Source organism: Octopus bimaculoides, chromosome 4 (assembly GCF_001194135.2).
Source record: "Octopus bimaculoides isolate UCB-OBI-ISO-001 chromosome 4, ASM119413v2, whole genome shotgun sequence".
NCBI classification, from domain to species: domain Eukaryota; kingdom Metazoa; phylum Mollusca; class Cephalopoda; order Octopoda; family Octopodidae; genus Octopus; species Octopus bimaculoides.
The window spans coordinates 93,432,618-93,455,423 of NC_068984.1; the positions used below are offsets into that span (position 1 = coordinate 93,432,618).

The 22,806-nt window shown below is 34.4% G+C and overlaps 1 protein-coding gene across 2 annotated transcripts in view; it reads left to right on the forward strand.

Moving 5' to 3' along the window:
- The window catches only part of LOC106881213 (uncharacterized), an 81,059-nt gene extending 59,354 nt beyond the window's left edge, over positions 1-21,705 (forward strand). The window contains exons 1-4 of one of the 2 annotated variants that reach the window (XM_014931519.2): positions 5,960-6,114; positions 10,692-10,887; positions 15,114-15,208; positions 18,753-21,705. In XM_014931519.2, coding sequence (XP_014787005.1) covers positions 10,750-10,887; positions 15,114-15,208; positions 18,753-18,954 — 435 coding nt within the window. In that variant the 5' untranslated portion in view covers positions 5,960-6,114; positions 10,692-10,749 and the 3' untranslated portion in view covers positions 18,955-21,705. Of the gene's footprint in view, positions 1-5,959; positions 6,115-10,691; positions 10,888-15,113; positions 15,209-18,752 lie in introns of those variants that run through there. The other variant, XM_052967265.1, reaches the window with a different exon arrangement.
- The last annotated feature ends 1,101 nt before the right edge of the window (positions 21,706-22,806 follow it).

Here is a 22,806-nt window from a genome sequence, read left to right on the forward strand (position 1 = left end):
GATTATAAATAGTAGTGAGTGAACACATAACAGTCAGTTGGTGTTGGGCAGTTGATACAGCAGTCTAAGGGAGTTTGTACAGGATTCGTTAACTGGTTTTTGAGTGCATTGAAGTAATATTAATTTCATTTTGTGAAGTTTCATACAGAAGTGTTACACGTGTTATGCCTTGAAGCAATTGTATTCTCATTTTGTGAAGTGAAGTTTTGTGCAGAAGAATTTTAAGTTTATAAATAGTGATATTGGAAACTGCAAGCAAAAAATGCCCCTGAAAAATAGGCCTTCATTTGGAAATAAGTCTCATGTAGCTAGGACAATGCAGCTACAAAGGGAGAATGAAAGTGAAAAGCAGCAACAAGAAAGACTCTAAAAACAACAAAAAAGAACAGTGGAATATAGGCAAAATGAATCAGAAGAACTAAGATCAAAAAGACTTGATGATGATAGGACAATGAAAGCAACTATTTGTCAACAGGAATCAACTGTATGATAATCAACAGCAAATGGAGAGAAACAGAACAGCTCAAAATCGGCATGAAGAGACAGAAGCTCAAACAGCTCAAAGGTTATGTGAACAGAGCAAGAACAGATTTATGATTTAAAAACCTTGTCAAGTGGAACTTTTGCTGCTTTTAGTTACAATCCACATAAAGACTATACTTCGGAACCTTTAGTCCAAAATATCCTTGAACAAGATCTGTCAAAACTCTGGTGCTAAAAATGGAAAGGTGAGTCCCCTGGATTGTGCTGTTCAAATGGAAAGATCAAGTTGAAACTATTATCTGAACCACCAGAACCCTTGAGGGAACTGTCGATTGGCACAACTACTGAATCAAGACATTTTTTTCAAAATATGCAGAAGTACAATAATGCATTCCAAATGACATCATTTGGTGCAAATGTCATCCATGATGGTGGCTTTATGCTCACTTTCAAGACCCAAGGGCAAGTGTACCATAGAATCGGACCACTTCAGCCACTTTCAGAAGAACCAAAATATCTACAATTGTATTTCATTGGTGATATAAAAACTGAAGCACAGACAAGATATGAAAAGAATAAAGAAACAAATCATATTACAACTACAAAATATTACATACAAGAAACAGCTATACTAGAAGTTTCAAATATGCCCTAGAACACGCACCTGTAGAAGAACTCAAAGTAGTGTTAAATGCTGACAAGACCATCAGGAGAGCATTCACACCACTATAATGCACCTGAATATAATGAAGTTGTCATTATAATATTTGGATAAAAGTATGGTAAGCATGACTTCATCCTTCATGGGAGAGATAACCAATTACAGAGAATACATGAAACACATTACTCTTATAATGCTCTCCAATACCCTTTAATTTCTGTGATTGGGGGAAATGGATACCATTTTAAAATCCCTCAAAATGATGATAATGATAATACTAGAAAGACAGTCTTATGTATGAATTTTTACTTCAACCATTTTATGGTTCATCAAGATAATTCCAATTCACTCCACCAAATGCAAAAGTTGACGCAGGAAGATTAGCATATAAGATCCCTATAAGATCCCACCAGAAAGAATTAAGATCTGAGTCCTACATTCATTTACATGATGGCATCAATAACAAAAGTGCTGCTGAAGACATTGGGAAGTTGTGCATCATTCCATCCACCTTTACTGGTATCCTCAGATATATGCATGCAAGAATACAGGATGCCATGACATATATTAGAAACTTTGGTAGACCAGACCTATTCATAATTTTCACATTTAATCCAGTGGAAAGAGATTCAAAATGAATTGCTTCCAGATCAAACACATGTAAATAGACACAACCTCACTGCTAGAACCTTCCAACAGAAAGTGGTGAAAATGATGGATGTCATCACAAAAGAAAATATCTTTGGACCAGTCAGATGAATGGCAGAAATGTGGATTACCTCATGCACACATTGTTATTTGGTTGCATGAAAAATTTCACTCTGACCAAATTGACAAAATAATATCTGCAGAGCTGCCTGATCCCTCGAAAGACAGAGCATTGTATGAAATAGTGAAGATTCAAATGGTACATGACTCATGTGGAACTCTTAACAAGACCATGTATGCAAGACAATAGATGCACAAAGAAATATCCATGACGTTTTTTGAAAGATACTCAACTTGGAGATGATGATTCTCCATTCTGCAGAAGAAAACCTGAAGATGGAGGTTTCCAAGCAAAATTTGGACAATTTCAAATTGACAATAGGTAGATTATTCCATATTGCCCAATGTTACACAAAATATTTAATGCTCATATCAATGTTGAATTTTGTAACTCAGTGCAATCTATTAAATATGTCTGCAAATATGTTAACAAAGGATCTGATGCTCCAATGTTTGTTCTACAAAGACGGGATATACAAGATGAAGCCAGTATATATCAAGGCAGATACATCAGCAACAATGTAGCATTTTGGAGAATATTTGGATTTCCAATACATGAACGTTATCCACCAATTCAACAGTTGGCTGTTCATCTGAAAAATGTACAACTTGTCTATTTCACAGCTGCAACTGCTGCTCAGCAATCATTGGTTCTTAAAGAAACTACTCTAACAGCTTATTTCAAACTTTGCCATGATGCTCCATTTGCAAGGACAATGTATTATTACCAGCTACCATCTTACTACACATGTGATAATAAGCAATGGAATAGGTGATAAAGGGGTGCTCCTGTTGAAAATCAGATATTGGATTTGATAGTGCTCTTGGAAGTGTTTATACAGACACCCTAATCAATATGAATTCTTCTTCTAAGAACTGTTAATAATACTACCTGTCAAATCTATTATGAAGCTTGCCTTCACTTTGGAATACTTGAAGATGACTCTCAATGGGACAAGGCACTTTCTGAGGTTTCCATATCACATATTGCAAATAGTCTTCGCTTCCTGTTTATTATTACGTTACAATGATGAGATGTACAATAGTGCATTGATCAACATAGAAGACACTCTTGGCTATTGGAGAAGTGCTCCAGAATTATGGACTTCTTAAAGTTACTCATGGCAATGAAAACAGACTAACATCTGAAATGCTCAGAGAAACAAATCACAACATTGATAATTTGGCAAATTATGTGAAAGTAAATGACAAAGAGAAGCATATGAAGCAGTTGTTGACAACATTAGGCATGAGAAGGGTGGAATATTCTAGAGATGCACCAGGAGAAACTGGAAAGACACTTTTTATAAAACTAATTTTGGCAAATGTTAGATAGCAAAGAAAAATTGCTATTGCAGTTGCATCATCAGGTATTGCAGCAACCCTTCTTCCTGGAGGCTATACAGCCCATTTGATTTTCAAACATCCATTGGATATGTGGTCTAATGAAAGTCCTGCATGCAATAACAGCAAGAATTCAGGAATAGCTGAACTTCTCAGAAGATGCCAATTGATAATATGGGATGAATGGATAATGGCACATAAGAGAGCCTTTGAAGTTGTTGACAGGTCATTGTAAGATATTCAAAATAATGATGCTTCAGTTGTTCTATCTGGTGATTTAAGACACTCTTCTAGTTATTCCAAAGGGAACAAAAGCTAATGAAATTCGTGCATACTTTAAATGATCACAATTCTAGCACTGCATAAAAGTACTGAAGCTTGAAACAAATATGTGAGCATATCTCCATGGTGATAGATTATCTGAGCAGTTTGCTCAAGACTTATTAATTCTAGGAGGAGTACCTGTAGACAATGAAGGTACAATAAACCCATCATCTATTTGCACAATGTTGTCCACTCCACATTGCTTTCCCATGGTAGAGTCAATTCTACAGCAAAGTCTTTTTTTCAGATCTTGCTCTTAAGTCAGGGCATTGCTTAATTATTGCAACATGGCTTGGAACACAAGCACCTTCTCAAACTCCACTTACTACTTCCAGTGTTTAGCACCATTCAGAAGTTTGAGTTTTGGCTTTTTTATTACTCCATATCTCATTTTTTTCACATCTACTTTATGGAAACTAAGGACTGCACTTTAGTATCAGTTCTGCCTACATTGACAATGTTGCAAAGGTATTTTAATGTATCAGTAAAGATATTCAGAACGAGGATGTTGTATACCACTTGTAGCCTACACACTGATAAAAACTGACTAGGGATAGATACACACCATAAACTGATATTTATCACAAATTGAGTGAACCCAACAATGTTCTACGATTGCTTTCTTTGTTCATCTCCTTAACTTTCTAGCCCCATCACTTTCGTTACATGTTCTTCAGTTTGATAAGTTTGTCTGCTCATGTTATCTTGTCCTCCTAACTTTTGTTATTCAGGTGGGATAGTCTTTAATTCCAAATCTCTCAGTCCAACTTGTTTGCATGTATATTCTGCACAGATCCTATAACTCCATATCCAATTTAGAATCTGTCACCTCAACAGCACACCTCCTTCGTTTCATTACTGTTATCACTGTTGACTGGATTGTATGAATAACAGTATCCTCACAATCCTGTCAACAAGTTTTTACTTCTTTAAACTCCTTTTAAAACTGTTTATAGCAGCTGGAGTTTTGTGGGCCATGGTGGTAGTGGTGTATGTGTGGTAATATAATTTAAAAGCAAATTTCTGTTCAACTAAATAACATACAGGAACAGCTGCAAGCATGCCATTAATTTTTCGTAATTTTGATGTTCCACTTTACAGATGCTAATGTGATTTTGGGTAAACAGAACAGCTGTGTGCTATATCCTTCCATTTTTAGTAGAAGTAGTACAAAATATTGATTTGCTATGAAGTCCGAGAAGTGTATGATTGTCATATAACTACATCTATAAATATCAAAGAAAATTAGTTGCACGTTTCAAGTGAAATAACTTCAACCAGATATCGAAATGAGATCATTTGTATTTAGGTGAAAACATTAATTAGCATAATGCTCTTTAGAGTTTTTTCAACACACACACACACATACATTATGACTGACTCAATAAGACAGACAATCATCAAGAATCTGGTGATTTGTATTCCTTCACCAAGATTGTTTATTCTTCATTTTCCCAGGTGTACAAGTATATAGGTAGCTAAGGGCTGAATAGTTCAAGAATACATGTAGTGAGAAGACTGCATAATTCATGAGTGCTTTCTGTGCTAGGCTCAACTCCACCAACTCCACTCTCTCTTTCTTTCTCTCTCAGAGAAAGGGAGATGTTATTTCTGCTACAGAGACTTAGTTTGGATACATTCCATCATTTCGTTCTACTTTGGGATTTTTTACAGTCTGATGGATTCTCATGCACGCTGTTACAATTTGAAAAACTCCTTATATGAATATTTCATATTTGTTGTAGAAAGCCAAGTCCAATCAATTGTGGCAATAAGAAAAGGCCCATAGAAATCCCTGGAGAACCTGTTGACATGCCTTAGGGAAGAACGTCATACAATGCATTCGATTTTACTTTATAAAATACGAACATGGCTGTACTTGTTCCAGTTTGTTGAAAATAGTTACCTAGTTGGGAACTTCAATGGTTTTAAAACATTGCAAGTATGACATGAGGGGTAAGAGTGGAAGAAAAGTGTAAAATAGAAATCTTGAACAATTTGTATGCGTGCATGTGTGCATGTGCATGTTTCTATTAAGGCATTATTTATGTTTTATGTTAGTAAACCTGTCAGACAAATGAATCCACCATGTAGTCTCCATTTTCCCTCTCATCCTCTTTCCTCTATTTCTCCTCTCACCATCTCCAGCCACTCACTTTTCTTTCTCTATCCATGTTTTTCAATAAATATATGCATATATGTGTGCGTGGCATATGTCTGTATGAATGTATATATTTATGAACATGTACACAACACACCCACACTATAGCTACTCTAGGCTACCTTTCCACTTCTCATTCCTTTCCCATGTCCCATTCCATACCAGTAACTCTCGGTTATTAATTGAAAAACAGTAGACAATGGTTGTGAGGCAGATAAATATAACAGACTCTAACCACGCCTCCTATGTAGTGGTGGGAGGAATACCTGACTCCTCCTCTCCATCTTTTCCTCCTATACATTATCTATAAAAGGATCTCTTTTAGCTGATTAGGCCTTACTTCAGTTCGCAGATTGATTTGTCAAAACCTCCGGTAAAGTGCTTTTCATTTCCATTATCATTTTAGAGTTCAAACTGCAGCATTGTTATACAGTACTTGTATTAAGTTTTTATCCTTTTTCTATTTAGATATTTTCTCTTCATCTTTTTTCTTATGAAATTATTTGTAGTTATTACTTTGAGGGGAAGTCTACATGGTTCTTTGATATGCCAGAATTAATAGCCAAATATACCTTGAATCCACCAACACCTTTCTGTCTTAAAAAAAATGGCACATTGTATGAAGAAGTCTTAGATACACTGTCAGAAAAACAGACTGGATTGTCATGGCTGAACTGTGCCATTGATCATAGATTAACTCTTGGTCAGAGAAAATACTGGATGATTTTAGTCATCTTGCCAGTTTCATTTCTTGTTATAGAATGTTGTAATACCCTTAGGAAGGGTAACACATGACAATTGTTTTACCCATCCCCATATCTCCCTTACATATTGCCATATGTTGTCTAAAATTATTTACAGCAGTACACTACTAATCTTTCTCTTACTTTTTCCACTTAGTTTCTATCTCTAGCTTAATTAGAAAAGTAAAACTGTCCAATATCTTTCTGAATGGATACTTATTTGGAAAAGGCAACAGGCAGCTACTACAGTGTTCTTCCTTACATGCTATAACAGTTATATGCTACAGCAAGCTAAAAAGATCAAAACTGAAAAAGGAAGAAAAGCATTGAGTTTTATAAAAATGTTTTAGTTTTATTGGTGGGACAGCACAAATATATATATACACATACAACATATGCCTCAACGATGAAGCCTCTACATGGCCATTTGTCTGGCTTAGGAACAGCAGCCAAATCTAACTCAAATCACACCATACCATCTTAAAGGGAGAACAATATAGTCTCTGTATAAAATGACAGATTGGTTCTGACTGTACTGGCTTTGATCATAGGTCTTCCCAAACAAAGCTGAACTGGAACTAAACAACCACAAAGATCATGTAGGAAGTAATACAACCATTAATCCACCTCATCTTCAATATATTATTTATATTTTGGTCAACTCCTGATAGATGAAAAGTAAAATTGTCTCTCACAGCAATAGAACTTAAATGAATGGAACAAAATTCAAAGTTGTATGACATTTCAGCCCAATGTTCAACACTTTAGTCATCCTTAATGAAAAATAACGATATTTATGCCAATATTTTATGAGATGATCCCAGATTGCAGGAAAGTGAAAAATTATAATTCAGTGTTATCCAGAAATAGGATAAATCAGCTGCTTATAATATTTATGAATAACTTTAATCATTAAAAATACAACTTATAGAAGTATATGAAAAATAACAAAAATTAGTCAATTAAATTCCCCAATAAGGAATATTTAAAGCAGCTCAAAACATTCACACCATTATTGCAGGTGATCATGAGGTCAAGGGGCTGGAACAGCCAAACAGTTTCATAACGTGATGCTGGAATATTTTTTTCTATTTGTATGGCTACTTTTAAAAATAAGGAAGTGAATATAGTTTCTTGGAGCAGATACATGTTTGGTAGCTGTTGTTTATCCCCAGGTCAGCCATGATAAGAACAAACAGGCTTGTGATTGAAGGCCATTCCAATGACGAGTACACCATCTTACCTTCTAGAATAGTGTATTCCAAGCAATATGTGGTTTGATTGGCTGCTATTTCTTGCTGGTTGAGTGACCATGTAGACTCCCTCTCTCTCTCTCTCTCTCTCTCTCTCTCTCTCTCTCTCTCTCTCTCTCTCTTATTGGCTCACCCACGTCAGTTTTATGGGACAGTGTTTTAAATGTGCTATTCTTTTATTAGCTCTTAGTCACCAACAACCTTCCCATGTTAGTTGCGTCCAGTATTCTGAATTACTAAAATTTACATAAGGCCACACATAAAACAGCTATAGTAAAACTACAATAACAAACATTCAAGCAGACAGTCAAACCTCTAGCAACAATCCTCCACATACAATCCTCAGCCATGTCCATTCACCTCCCTCTTAATTCAGTTTTGGCACTATATCAAATGCCCATCCTATGTCCTCCCTCATGTCCTTTTCACTTATCCAGAATGCTGCTGTCTAAATTCAAGTTTTGGAATCAGCAATTTTGATGACAACTGACTGTGTCAACTGTTACCTTGTGTTTATGTTTTTCATGTGTGTATGTGTGTAAGGTGTATAATAGGAAGAGAAGACACAAATAGAAGAGAGACATAGAAAACAAACAAAGAGGTACATATACAAATGAATCCTATATTAATTCTAACATTTTCTGCAATAACCAAGGTTTATGATTTAAATATTGTATTTTAGTAGAGTAAAACATAATATTATAATCCTTTATATTATATCAAGTAGAATTAAAATCTTCATTTTTACAATCATACATTTGTTTTGAATATTTTGTTATGTTGGCTTAGTGAGGAGAGGAAATGCAGTGTCCATGATCTTTGTCAAGGCTTTCAAGACTATTGAATGAAACTTGTCCTCCAGCCATAGACGTGGCCTGAATGTTTCCAAAGGAATGGGCTCTGCTAAAGACACCTATGGGCCAAACAGTGGTGTTAAACCAGATCAAGATGGATTTTATGTAGCAGCATAAATGAAATTAAATAGTAATAACCAAGATTAGAAATGAACACACACTTTTAAGCTGAATATTGTTTGTTCTGATGCTTCTTATATGTACACAAGAGGAGTGGGAAAATAAAATTTTACAAAGATATTTGCCTCATTTATCATCAATATAGTGAAAATTGTTATTCATATTAAATCTGCATTAACTGTATTATATGTCAGGGGCTAACCACAATTCATATTGATTTCTTGTAGGTTTCTAAATTCCTAGACTTGGTATTGTTTTTTTCTTTACCCACAATGTTAAGCAGTAATAAATAGTTCAAACTGAAAATTAAGTAAATTAACTTCACCAAATTCTCCCTATCCCTTTTCAGTCTTATAGGGCTTAAGAAAGGGTATTCAGACTGACCAAAAAAAAAAAAAAACTCTGTTGGAGTTAATAATGAAATGTAGCACTCCTCTTTTATGTTTTCTTTTGATTTTGAATCTTCTGACTGGCTCCACTTGAAGACTTCACTCATCACTCATTTAGTGGAAAGCAAATTGGTTTGTTGGTGTTCCTCACTCTCCAAGCTATATCTACAAATGTAATTTGAGTCAAACACTGTAAGCTGATGAATTGCACATCTTTTTAATGTACTTCCATTGCATTCAACTTGTAATCTCTGACAGTCTGAAGTACACTACTTGATTTTACCTAGTCTTTTGTCAAAACACCTAATTTTCAAATCACTCATACACTTGTTTACTTCCTTGAACAAACTTGGGCATGAAAGGTAGTGGATTATAAGAAACTGCAGATCACCGGACCGAATGCCTTACAGTATTTACTTTCATTCCTCGATATTTTGGGTTCAAATTTCACATCTGTTAATTTTTGCCTATTCTTCTTCTGGGATCATAAAATATTTTTAAATGATTCTTTAAAAACTTTGTCAAGTGACACTCATTTTCAAAGAGGACATACTTGACCGTGTCTGCCATACTTGACTGACACTTATTTTATTAACTTTGGGGAGATTTGAACACTGATGCTTTGGTTCAACAATTTTACCATCCAACACTCTGTTCTTTCTCTTTCTGTCACTTAAAGTTGGTTATTTAAAGCAGACAGCTAGTCTGGAGGGTATTGATGATCTGCCAAAAATCCTCTTTCATGCACAATTTCCATTCAGGGTTAGAATTATCATTATAAACAAAACACACATTAGTTGGTGAGAAACTGTCAGATTGATCCTATCACAGTTCTTAATCTTTCTCTTTTTTCTCACTCTCTCCCTTTACCCCACTCTATTAAAGCTGGTGAGACGGTTTTACCAACATTACTTATACCAATAATTTCATATCATATTTAATGATGTATGACAAGTGAATAATCAGTAAAGTATCACCTGTGTTTGATAAAATATTATTAGCAATACACTGAGTTGTTGCTTTCAGGTTTTTATTGTCTACTACTGAAAACACTTTATATATTTTTTCAAGTTTGTGTTTATGCATGTGTTCATAAACATGACTATTTGGTTTCTTAATCATATACATCTTAACATCTTACCCTTTCCTCTCTTTTTGTTTCTCACTTTGCTTCTTTCTTTCTTCCCCATACACTTTCAACACCATCTCTTTTGTTCTCCTCCTCTCAATATATAATTCTATCTTCACACTCTTTCCATGTTTTTCTCTTATCCGTCCATGTTTTTTCTCTCATCAAGATATCATGTAACTAACTATCATTCTCATTGCTTGGTTGTTTCTTTCTTTCTTTCTTCACCTCCACACTTTCAATTCTACAACCAATACATTTCTAATTTTTCCAAACAAAAGCTCCTGCCTTTAGCTGTTAGAAATCATTTTTTTGTCATAACTCATAAACCTACTCAATTTGTAAAGTTTAATAACTGATCTTTGTCTGTGAACATAATTATTGTAGTTTTAGTTAAATGTTCTAGTCAATATCCCCCTCCCCTCCATTTTGATGTATACTTTAATTTTTCTTTTTCTCTAGGCTCTTGAGAAGGACACCTCTGACTAAACCTCACTTGATTAGTTCAGTAGTACCAAAGATGGCTAAACCCCCATCAGTTGATGTTTATCTTCAGGCAGAGTTTCAGTCTATGGACACTAACAAGCATGGTTTCTTAACTCCCATTGAGTTTTCAAACCTTATGGTGTATCTTGGTTGTAATAACAGACAGCTAGAGGTAATAAAATGTCTTACTATTTTCCTCTTTGTTTCTAATACAGAAATTAAGAACCACAGATGACCAGTTGAATGTTTCGGCAGTTCATATCCAAGCTGTGGTTCTGTGATGCCCCAATTGATAAAATATTTTTTCAATACTCCAGGGGATGATGTAATCAACTAGTCCCTCCCCATAAATTTTTAGGCCTTGTGGCTTTAGTTGAGATTATAATTATTATTTTTCAGTAGTCCTATTTTTATTAAATATATTTTTCTACATGGCCAAGCACAGTTCTGTGTGCCTTGGGTATGTACAGTGTTTTTGATTTTGCTTTTGCTGTTTGTTATTGTAAGCACTCTATGTAATGTGCATATTGCCTTGTATTACTATTTTCTGTTGTACATTTTTCTAAAGCTTGGAGTTTCTATTATGCATGTCAGCTGCTTTGGGAGAGATAAAAAAAGAAAAACATGCAATCATTATAAGGATTGCCTCTATTTACAGCCTCCACATTCAGTTTTGTTCTATTTCCAGATTTTTGTATTTGAATAATTACTCCATTTCTTTGAGAGAGAAACTATTTGTTGGGACTGAGACATTGATTACGAGATAGTTCTTTTCCTGATGTTTCCTTAATAACAATATTTGATGCATTATCTTTGATTTTTCTCTCTGTATATATTGACATATCCCAGAGTACAATCACTTTGTCATTCTCAGAGACCCTTTCTGGTGTATGCTTATACAAACTCTTTTCTATTAGTATTTCATAACGATATTATGGCTAATATTGAGCAGCTACAGATGATCTCTACATTCTAATGTAATTCTGCTTCATTATGTACTTTTGGTGTTTTCCGGTGAGAAGCTTTGATCCTGTGCCACTATCAAGAAACCTTCAGGGCTTTAAACCGTGTGCTTCTGTCAGTGTTGCAATTTTGCCTTGCCTACTTTCAACTTTTTGGACTTTTCCAGATTTTGACTATGTAAGAGTTTTTCTGGCCACCACCATTTCATGGCATTCTATGGTTCCATTTTTAGCTATTACAGTTTCTGTTGTTTCTCCTTTTTTCTTAAGTCGCTGATTTTGTATTTGTTGATTTCTTTGAGGACAGAAAGGTATCGAGCTGGCAGAATTGTTAGCATGCTAGATGAAATGCTTAGTGGTATTTCACCTGTCACTACATTCTGAGTTCAAATTCCACTGAGGTTGACTTTACCTTTCATTCATTCGAGGTTGATAAATTAAGTACCAGTTGAGTACTGGGAGTTGATGTAATTGACAATCTCCCTCTCCCAAATTTCAGGCCTTGTGCCTATAATAGAAAGGATTTACTTGAGGACAGAAAAGAATTTTTTTTTCATTCCTGCTTTAAAGCTTTTTGTATAAAATTTCATTATTCTTTACTTGATATTTGTGTCATCATCATTGCCATAGTTTAATGTCCGCCTTCCATGCTAGCATGGGTGGGACAGTTTTACAAGAGCCTGCACCAGACTTCTGTGACTGTTTTGACAGGATTTTTAAAGGTGGATGCTCTTCCTAACACCAACCACTCAGCAGAGTGGATTTAGTGCTTTTTACATGGCACAAGCACAGGCAAGGTCAGTTTTGCCAAGGTTTTTACAGCTGAATGCCCTTCTGAACACCAACCACTTTACAGTGTGGTCTGGGTGCTTTTAAGTGGCACCTGCACTGTCACAGTCACCAAGTACTTGCAAGACAAGAAAAAAAAAATTTCAAGAGGAGAGGAGGCATTGGAGGAGGTGATCTTGTGTTGGATGATGAAAAGGTCATAGTGAGACAGATTCAGGTGTCTTGCTATAGAGGAAATACAAAGTTACCCAGCCAGAGAGAGAAAGATCAGGAATGAAGACAGGAAGAGGTGTACTACCCCAAAGGAAATACATGGTTACCAAGTGCAGGAGAAGAAGAGAGAGTGGGAGACAGCAGGATAGATTGTAGCAAAATGCTGGGCATACTCACAAGGAACAGGGATCAGAATATGAATGTGATGGTTGAGTAAAGGAAGAGAGAGATATAGATGGTGGCAAGTGCAGGGCATACCCTTGACGTTCAAATGCCATAATATAAGTGGCAGGATATTGTGAAGCGGGTGTAATTAAAGAATGTGAGTAAGTGATGAAAGACCTAGTCTTACATTTCTGAATCTGTCCTAGAAAGAACACACCACCTAAGAAAGGCTCCTGTAAGCTTCCAAAAATATCAGTCACCATCAGAAAAAGAGTTTCCTTTACTGGACACTACTGAAGAAGTAAGGAAGAGCTGGTCAGTGATACCCAACTTGGACTCCTCTACATGTTCATAATCATGTTGTGTGTTGGTTGGCCTGTGAAAACATACTTTGATCAGTTAACAGTTGTTGTCAATAGGAACTATTAAATGCCTTGGAGATACGTGGAGAATCATCATGCAAATCTAATCAAGCTTGACTGATGATAATAGTAAATATTTTTTTAATGCTTTTCTATTTTCTGTTCAGTTTTACTAGTTTGCTTTGCATCCAGTTGAGAATATAACTAACTTATTAGAGCAGCTAAAGCATTGATACATTGTTTTTCATTTAGCTGTTTTATGTATTAATCTAATACATTTATAATAATGCTTCTTAATATTTTCTCTCAGTTGTGTACATTGTACACTGTCAAGTTCATTCATTCCTAAGTATTTGTAAACCTTTGGTTAGTCTATATTGTTCTGAATCTTTCTATCCTTAAGGTTGTCTTGGCACATTTTTCTAATCTGAATTGCATATAAATTTCCATGGCAAATTCATGTACTAACTGCTCCTCGGAGTGGTTGGCGTTAGGAAGGGCATCCAGCTGTAGAAACTCTGCCAAATCAGATTGGAGCCTGATGTAGCCTTTGGGCTCCACCAGTCCTCAGTCAAATCGTCCAACCCATGCTAGAATGGAGAGCGGATGTTAAACGATGATGATGATGATGATGAAGTTCTTGGTAAAAGCATTTTGGGTTGGAATCAAACTGTTTTTGTTCAAAGAATTGCCATTTTTCATATTATAATTCTTTGTAATTAAGTGAAGCTGCATTGTTTCAAGCATTCTTTTATTCAATGTTACATTTCTGTAGTATTTGTCTTTCTTTTGTTTCAGTTTTGTTGCATCACTTTCTTATTGATTTTGCCAAAGACTGAGAAATCTTTTCTATTTTCTATCTTTTAATGTATATATGTTTCTCATGTTTTGGTTCTGATATTCCTGTTTCTGTAGTTCTGTACTTTCTTTCATAACAAATGGCTATTGCATGTGTTATTTCATCTAAACTAATGAAGTTAATTTTTTAGCTTCCTTTAAGTCTGTGATGGTTAAGTTTGTATTCATTATTTACTGAATTTTATCTTCTGAAGGGATTTTTTTTTTTTAACCGATATGAAGGTCTTCTGCTTCTTGTAATTTTTTAATTATTCCCAGCTTTAGACTATCATGGATTATCATTGAAACTTTCTATTCTAAAATTTAGGCTTTGTCCTGTTTGGTTATTACTTCATTAACATGTTCTGTATGTGTTATATCTAGTTTTGCAGCCAGCATTCTCAAAACTTTTATTTTGTTCTTTGTGTTCATCATCATTCCAGGCAATAACTAGGTTGATGCAATCAACCCCTCCCACTAAAATTGCGGGCCTTGTGCTGAAATTTGAAACTATTATTATCTGGGTAGAGGATTGTTAGAATTGATAGAGCTTTGGGAAAAATGCCTTTTGACATTTCTTCTGATTCATGTACTTTGGCAAAATTAATCTCATTGAGATTTGAACTTTCTTTTAAGGTCAATAAAATAATGTACCGGTCTAAGAACTGGGATTGATGATACTAAGCTTCTTGCCTCAAAATTGCAGGCCTTGTGCTTAAAAATAGAAACTGTTATTGATATTTTGCCTTTTACCCTATCTGAGTTGATAAAATAGGTACCAGTCAAGTGCTGGACTTATTGTAATCAACTACCTCCCTTTCACAAAATTTCAAGCCTTGTGACTATAGTAGAAAAGATTATTATCTGGCCTGTGGGTTGGTATAATCAGAAGTGCGATAGACAAAATATTTTGCAGCATTTAGTTGTGAAATCCTTACGTTCATCCTTCCAGAATTGATAGGATAAGTGCCAGTTGAATATTAGAGTGGATCAAATTCTCTATATCCCACCACTCATAATTGAGGCCACATGTTTAAATAAGAAATTTTTACTATTATTTTCTGTTGTAGAAACTTATGGAAGATGTTGATCCTGATAAGGATGCAAAAATTCAAGAAAGGGATTTCATCATTTACATGCACAAATATCCTGAACTGATTGAGAAGTATGTCACTTTTCTTTTTATAATAATCATCATTTTAATGTTCACTTATCCATGCTTCCACAAGTTGGACAAAGTTTATTGAGGCAAATTTTTTTACCTTCCTGTCTGCATTTCTTGCCTCTCTCCAAACTAGGTAATAGTTCCCTATGGTCAGACACATTTTTGCATAATATTGGAAATGGACGACACTGCTTAGATGACAGTGACCCTCATTTACAATGATCATGTGATGTCAAGACTAGATCATTCACACACACATTTGACTGGCTTCTTTCAATTTCTGTCTACCAAATTCACTCACAAAGCTTTGGCTAGCCCAAAGCTATAGTAGAAAGACTCTTGCCCAAAGTGTCACATGGTGGGACTGAACCCAAAATCATGTGGTTGGGAAGCAAATTTAATCACCCAGCCATGCCTGCAACTATACCACACACCTATTTTAAAATATATCTATACATATGCAATAAAATGTATGTCCATCTGTAATGAATTATAAGGTATCTGTTGTGTGTGGGGGGGGGGGATATATAGCTGTCATAAAATAATATACCTCAGAAAAAATTTCATTTATCAAAATAATAATCATTAGAATCTTTATATTTTTGCTAACAAGAAACAAGTTTGTTTATTCTGGTAGTAAAAAATTCTCTAGTCCAAGAGACAATGACTTATTCAAAGGTATCACAGTGCAAAAGAAGCACAGATTAAGCATTACAACAGTGATGTTTTCTTTCTTTTTTTTTTTTTTTGATATTTTAGTTTGTTGACTTTTTTGTTCTTCCAGTGAGGTGCAAATGTCACCATCTACTTCTGGAAGCTTTCAAGCTGTTCTGCCATCTTTGCTTATAGGCATAATCATAGTTAAATAGATTTTATTCCAAAGTAATAAGAATTACAATTATTTTTGCACCAACATAAACAAACCAGAAACTTAAATAGAATTGAGCATGTGTGCTGGGAAGTCTTTGATAATTTTTTTTCTTTTTAAAGAGGGTATATATTTCTAAACTTGTTCTGAACATTGATTTTCATGGATGATTTGCTGTAAAAATATAATACTACACATGAACATTCCTCTGCATAACTGCATAATGTATCAAAGGAAACAACACAAGATAAGCACCATGGCATATTGTTGCATCATACCAAAATTTCTTTTGAAATTTTGAAGAACTTTACCCACCACTCTCTCATAAAAACCCATGTCTCGACAAGCCATTGAGAAAATTTCTGTGGGCATTCAACTTGCTAGAAATAGTAGCCAAATCTTCCTCAAATTATTCTTTACTTTCTTGAAAACAAAACAAAAAAAGACACTTTAAATAATGTTATTCTAGGTTCACTGTTGGAAGGAAAAAACAGGATGTTCAGGGTTTGGAAGTCTTCAATCATTGATATTCTCTGTCAGGTCTGAGTTAGGTCTAAGCAGCAACCTCACATAATATTAATTATTAGGTTTGAAAATCATAGTCTTTCATATTACTTAGATCAATATATTCACGATCAAGACACTAGTTTTGCACACTTAGATCAATATATTAGACAGTGTGCAAAACTAGTGTCTTGATAGTGAATATATTGATCTAAGTAATATGAAAGACTATGATATTCAAACCTAATAATTAGTATTATGTGGAGTTGCTGTTTAGACCTAACTCAGACATGACAGAGAATATCAATGATTGAAGACTTTCAAACACTGAACATCCTGTTTTATCTTCAAACATGATTTTTCAATGTTACTTTTCAAATAAGATATATATTTTGACCAGGATTGCTATCATAATTACTCCCACCACCTTTTTTTTCTCTTGGTGTAAACATATGTTTGTTAAATTTGTTTTTAGAACTAACAAGTAAAAAATGTTACAAAACTACAGATTCTTATAAGTTGTCTAAATCATCATTCTTGTACATTTATATTATGGTTGTACTTTCTGTTCTAATTAGACAGTGCCTAAATGTTGGGGATTTTTTTTTTTTTTTTGTATAATACAAACTGGTTTCTAGATTTCAAAAATTATACTGACTTTAACTTAAGTTCTCTCAAACAAAATCCTTAAGCCTATTTATGAGCCAGTGATCTCTACACATTCAACCTGCTAGAAATAGCAATCTAATCTCTACCAAATGACACTCTACTGTCTTAAACAAAAAGGGGGACACAGTGGATAATGTTGTTGCAGATTTCCTTCATTTCTGTTTTGAGCTGTGCTACTTATTTGATCATCCTTGGATGATTTCTGTAGCATATCAGTCTTTCTCTGATAAAAGATTGCTAACCTCTCACTCAGCCCTTTACCATCTGGAAAAAAGCCCTTCTCACTGTGTAACCTAGCTATTCCGAGAGAAATTATAAAAGTTACTGATGGAAATAAACAGAGAGAGTGGTAGAGACAGAATAAAAATCAGCCCCCAAACTTGACTAGTATGTAAAGTATCAATCCCATAAATATGGAAAGTAAAGTTGACCTTGTTGGAATTTGAACTCGAAGCTCAGACAGCCAGAACAAACACCACAACATAATTTATCCAATACTCTAAAGACAGGTAATTCATAGCCTTAGTTGAAGATTCACTGTCTAAAAAATGAGCTGGAGACAGCTGCAATACTGTTGGAATAAAGATGGTTGAAGAACTGACATGCTTTCAAAGTTTCACTTGTTATGTGTCTTACAAAAGACAATTTACTCAAGTTCCTTTTACATTCTGAGTGCAAATCCCTTCCCCTATCAACTTTGCTATTCAACTTTCTGGAGTGGTAGTTATTGTTGTTTGGATCTTAAGTCTGCTCTGTTTGAGTCAACCTATGATCAACTTTCCAGCCATTCTGGAATTATACTGGAGCAGTATAATTAACTATATCCCTAGCCTAAAGTCTTTTATCTGTATTCGAAATCAATATGTTTCGTATGAAATTTTTCCACTGTACAGAAAACAGTTATCCCAATAGATTCTTATGATCACTGCCCAAGCTAGTTGAAATCATTAAACTAGTGTGTCCATGTTGTTTATCCACCAAGTTAGCTCAAATCAAAGGCATTCTAGCTGTTATCTTACTGTCTTTTTAGGGAGAGTCTACATCCATGTTATCCAGTATGTCCTTAGTGTGGTAGGACAGTGGGGTAAGATTTGAGGGAGGTTTCACCTGTTTTTATAAATCTATCGTCTTCGTAGTTAAGGATTAGGGGATCTTTTTATTATCAGAGGCAAACTATAATTCTAAAATAATGTGTGGAGCCCAGAAAAATTCCCTTGTTTTATAAATTCATGTTAAATAACTTACATTAAATTACTCTTTTGGTTTTAAGGTTCCACTCACTTATATGGATTTTAGAGTTTTCATCAATGAATACTTTCAAATTTGTATGCTGTAAAAGTTTTGCTCCCAGGTATAGAATTTCGAGCCCTTGGATGTAGTAATTCCTTAGATTAGCTGTTGATTAAAGCATAATAGTTGTAATAACATTTGATTTATTATTAATCTGTATTCAAATTTTTCAAAATTTATATATATATTTTATTTATTTAAATTTGTCAACAGCACCAACATCATTCGTGGATTATTCCAGAAGTTTGATAAAGACAACAGTGGTTCAGCACTGAAAACAGATGTTGTAGCTGATCTGAAAGAAATGGGCATTTACAATGATAAAATTGACTCTAAAATTGAAGCTATGGACCAGAACAAAGATGGCAACATTTCTTACAGAGATTTCCTTAGGATCTACTTCTCTGGAAAATAAACTCACTTTTCTTATTTTTTCCCAACACATTTACCCATAATTTTTTTTGCCATTTCATTCTTTTCTATATTAACCAGTCTTCATTATATTTGGTATGTCTGGAGTATTCTCAACTTAAAAATTGTACACAATTTAATGTTTCTCTTTTCATATGAAATTAAGCCTCTCTGAATGTACAAGAAATTAGTCTTCTAATTGGCATTGAATTGGTAGAATTAGATCATTGAATAAAATGCCTCAAAGTATTTAATCACACCTCCTTATGTTGTTAGTTTAAATTCCACTGAAAGCAACTTTGCATTTCATCCTTCAAGAATCAATAAAAGAAGCACCAATTAAGTACCGTGTCAATTTCAATACTAATGAAATGCCTAAGCTTAATAAAGTATGTAAGATAAACAAACTCTACTTGACTTGTTTTAAATAGCAGGAAAATCTCTCTCAAATGACATGCCTTTGGCCCTAAGTCTATTGGGGCTAACTCCTAACTGATTATAGATTTTTCCTTTTATCAGCACCCCTGACCCTTTTTGGAAAACCTCTGAGTCTAATAGGAGGACGTCTAAATGCTTGCAACAGTGTGTCTTTCTCTGGAGGCACCCAAGTTCTAATTGAGTGGTGTTACACCAGACAACAGATGAGTCTACAATTTAGATCTCAAATTTATTAAATTATACCATAACTATCAAGTCAAAGCTCTCTGTTCTTTCTCACCTGCTCCTTTCTCTATAGAAGTTCCTGACTTTGATATATAATTATTAATAATAGCAATGGAAGCCATTAAATCAAACTTCCTCACATGTTTTTTAGTAATCTGAATCCCTATACTATAGTTTCAATTAATCCGTATTTTCAACAGATTTTACTGCAGCACCAGTTGCATCTCTGTGTACTGCATTATTTTTGGGTAATGTTTGTGCACTACATCTTTTTACCATTATTGTTGGGGGTTTTGTTGTTTTGTCTGTATAGGATATATGCAATGTGAATTGTATAGTGATGAGTTTCTCCTATGTACTGTGATTGGTTTACATTTTACTGCTAGGTGATAATTGGACAGTGTATGTGCTGTGTAGTTTGTTATATTAATGAACTGTATGGGTGTAGTGTGAGTTGTTTGGTGCAACAGGGTTAGGTATCAAATATGTAAGAGCAGGGGTTGCGGTTTAATGTTGATTGTGTAGAAAATGTTATTGATTAATAATAATCTGTAGAGTATGTTGTATGTGTTATTTTATTTGATGGTTATTTTACAGAGTATGTATTGTATGCAGAGTGCATAGTTTGATCTATGCTATTGAATTGAAAGTGTCTTGTGTAAGATGTGGAATGTGTGCAATGTTGTGATCCTTGATATAGTTTGTTTTGTTATATTTTTTATCATATCTAGTCTGCTATTTTTACTTTCATGCCCCATAAACTGTGCATTTCAATTTTGAGATCCCTGTACTTTGACATTTTCTCTAACAATGCCTACTGGGCACTGGTCAGAAGGGATTGAAATGTTTATCAAAGTGGAAACTAATTCTATACTCATAGACATTTCATTCCAATCCTTGATTGATATCTGGACAGTTTTTCCTTGATCTCCTTGTCAGTCTAGACAACTGTCCCAGATAATTGAGCCAATTCTTTTTAATACATGTTTATACCACTCTATTTTCACATCAAAGTGTCAGTATATTACCTAGTGGATATAACTGCCAGCTTAATCATGTCTGTGTATATCCTCAGACTTGACAACTGGATGTGATCTGGTCAACTGTCTCATTGTACATGTTGTGTAATTTTGTCCTTGGTAGTACTGTTTTCATAATTTTATTTTTGTAGTTGTTAGTGACTGGTGCTATTTTTGACTTTTGCTCTGAATGACATCTTCTCTGAGTCTTACTGTCCATGTGATATTTCTTTCCTTCTTTATCTCTATTATATTTTGGAAAGTCATTTTAATTATGTCTTTGTTTTTTTTTATCAACTTTGGAATGTTGTCATTCAGTCAAACAGTAGTTTCCTGTTTTTTCAGCAAAGCTCTTCAATTAACATTGCTTCAAGCTTATTATATTGACGATGTAGTTTATAACTAGGATGGCTAGTGCATTGTGTTCAATTTGTAATATTAGTCTGATTCTTTTATAGCACTCTTATAGTTTTCTTTTTTGTTTTTGTAAGGGTGATCCTGATATAATTTTTTTAAGTTTCAGTGTCTTTAACTTAATCTTCACAATTTTTGCTTATTTGCCTTTATAATAGCTTTGCTACATTTATTTAATACCAAACTCATTTCTATGTCTTTATCATTATTATGCTGGGTGGTGGATTGGTAGAATTATTAGTGTTAGAAAAGTTCTTTGCAAACTTTGTTTTGGCTCTTAACTGTCTGTTTTGAATCCTACCAAGGTCAACTTTTCCTTTAATCCCTCTGGAGTGAATAAAATAAAGTACTGGGGTCAATTTAATCAGCTGATCCCCCTCTCCTCAGAAGTACTGATCTCGAGCCAAAATTTGAAACAATTGTTATTGCCAAACCCATGTATTTTAAATATTAATGAAGTGAAAAGAATGGCACTGAACTAAATATATTGCAATTATTTGGTTATATCCCAAATTCTTCTGAGTTCAAATTCAGAAGATTGACTGTATTTGCTTGCCCCAAATGTGTGACTGTGTCTCTATTAGAAGCCTTCATTTAAATTTGGGAGTTGTTTTTTATATACCATTTTTGTTTTATGAAATAAAATGTTGGAAGTTTAACCTGAGTGTTTTCTGTGTTCACTTCATTATATTCTTCCATGACATATGACATCTTACAATCTCTTTGCACTGAAAATAGATTGTAACCTGCTAGGAATTCTTCTGTTTACATAAGTGCTGGTCCAAAATATGAGATGTGCACTCAACACTTGCTTTCAGCACTGGTCCTTATTCAAAGCAGAGTAGTATGCCATAGCAAGTGTACCTCATCATTGACTCAGCTGGTGAAAAATATTATCTTCTTATGTATGTCCTTCCAGCTATCTTTCACAATACAGACATCAACTCGGAAACTTTTGCTGTCCATGCAAGCTGTTATCTTTAAGATTTCTGTTCTCTTGTAAAGATGATGTCTTACTTTGTAAAATTCTCTAATCCACCATGTGCCAAACTAGATGTCCCCATTTTGATTCTAATTCTACATTGCATGCATGTGTATGTACACAACCCTGTTTACCAAATCTTCATTTTGTCATGCTATATCTTACATGATCGTGATACATACCACAGCTAATCAATCTGAACAAAGGCTTATTCTTTTATTAGATTAAAACAGTGTGCTTCCAAGCAAGCACTTTTTCTTAATAGGACATCAATATAAGAAAGCATGCAATAGTGTCCTATCTTCAAGAAGAGGAACTTCTCAGATCCTGAGAACTACTGATTTATTGCTCTCATCGACAGGTCATGGATGCTATCAAAAACTTCCTTTATTTTTATTCACTTCCTCCTCAGTACAGTTTCTGCTGAGTTTAGATCATAATTAGTGATCTTGCTCTTGAAACCAAAACTTCCACAGTGTCTGAGTTTAAATTACATAAAACGTCTACCACTGCAGCATTAAACACAATTCAATGACAGCATTAAACAAGAAAGTGAGGGAGCTTCTACATGGTTGTTCAAACTGCTACAAGAAAACTGTCAAATCACCTTCAAGCTACACTCTGTATTAAAATAAAAAGGAAAGGTATGGTTGATGTGTCTTGAAAAAAGAAGGATATGGAGTCTGAAAAAAAACTGGATGATTAGGATTGGAACACCATCGATCATTGTGTTGATCTGGAGCTAAGCATTTATCACTTGATCCAACAACATAAAATA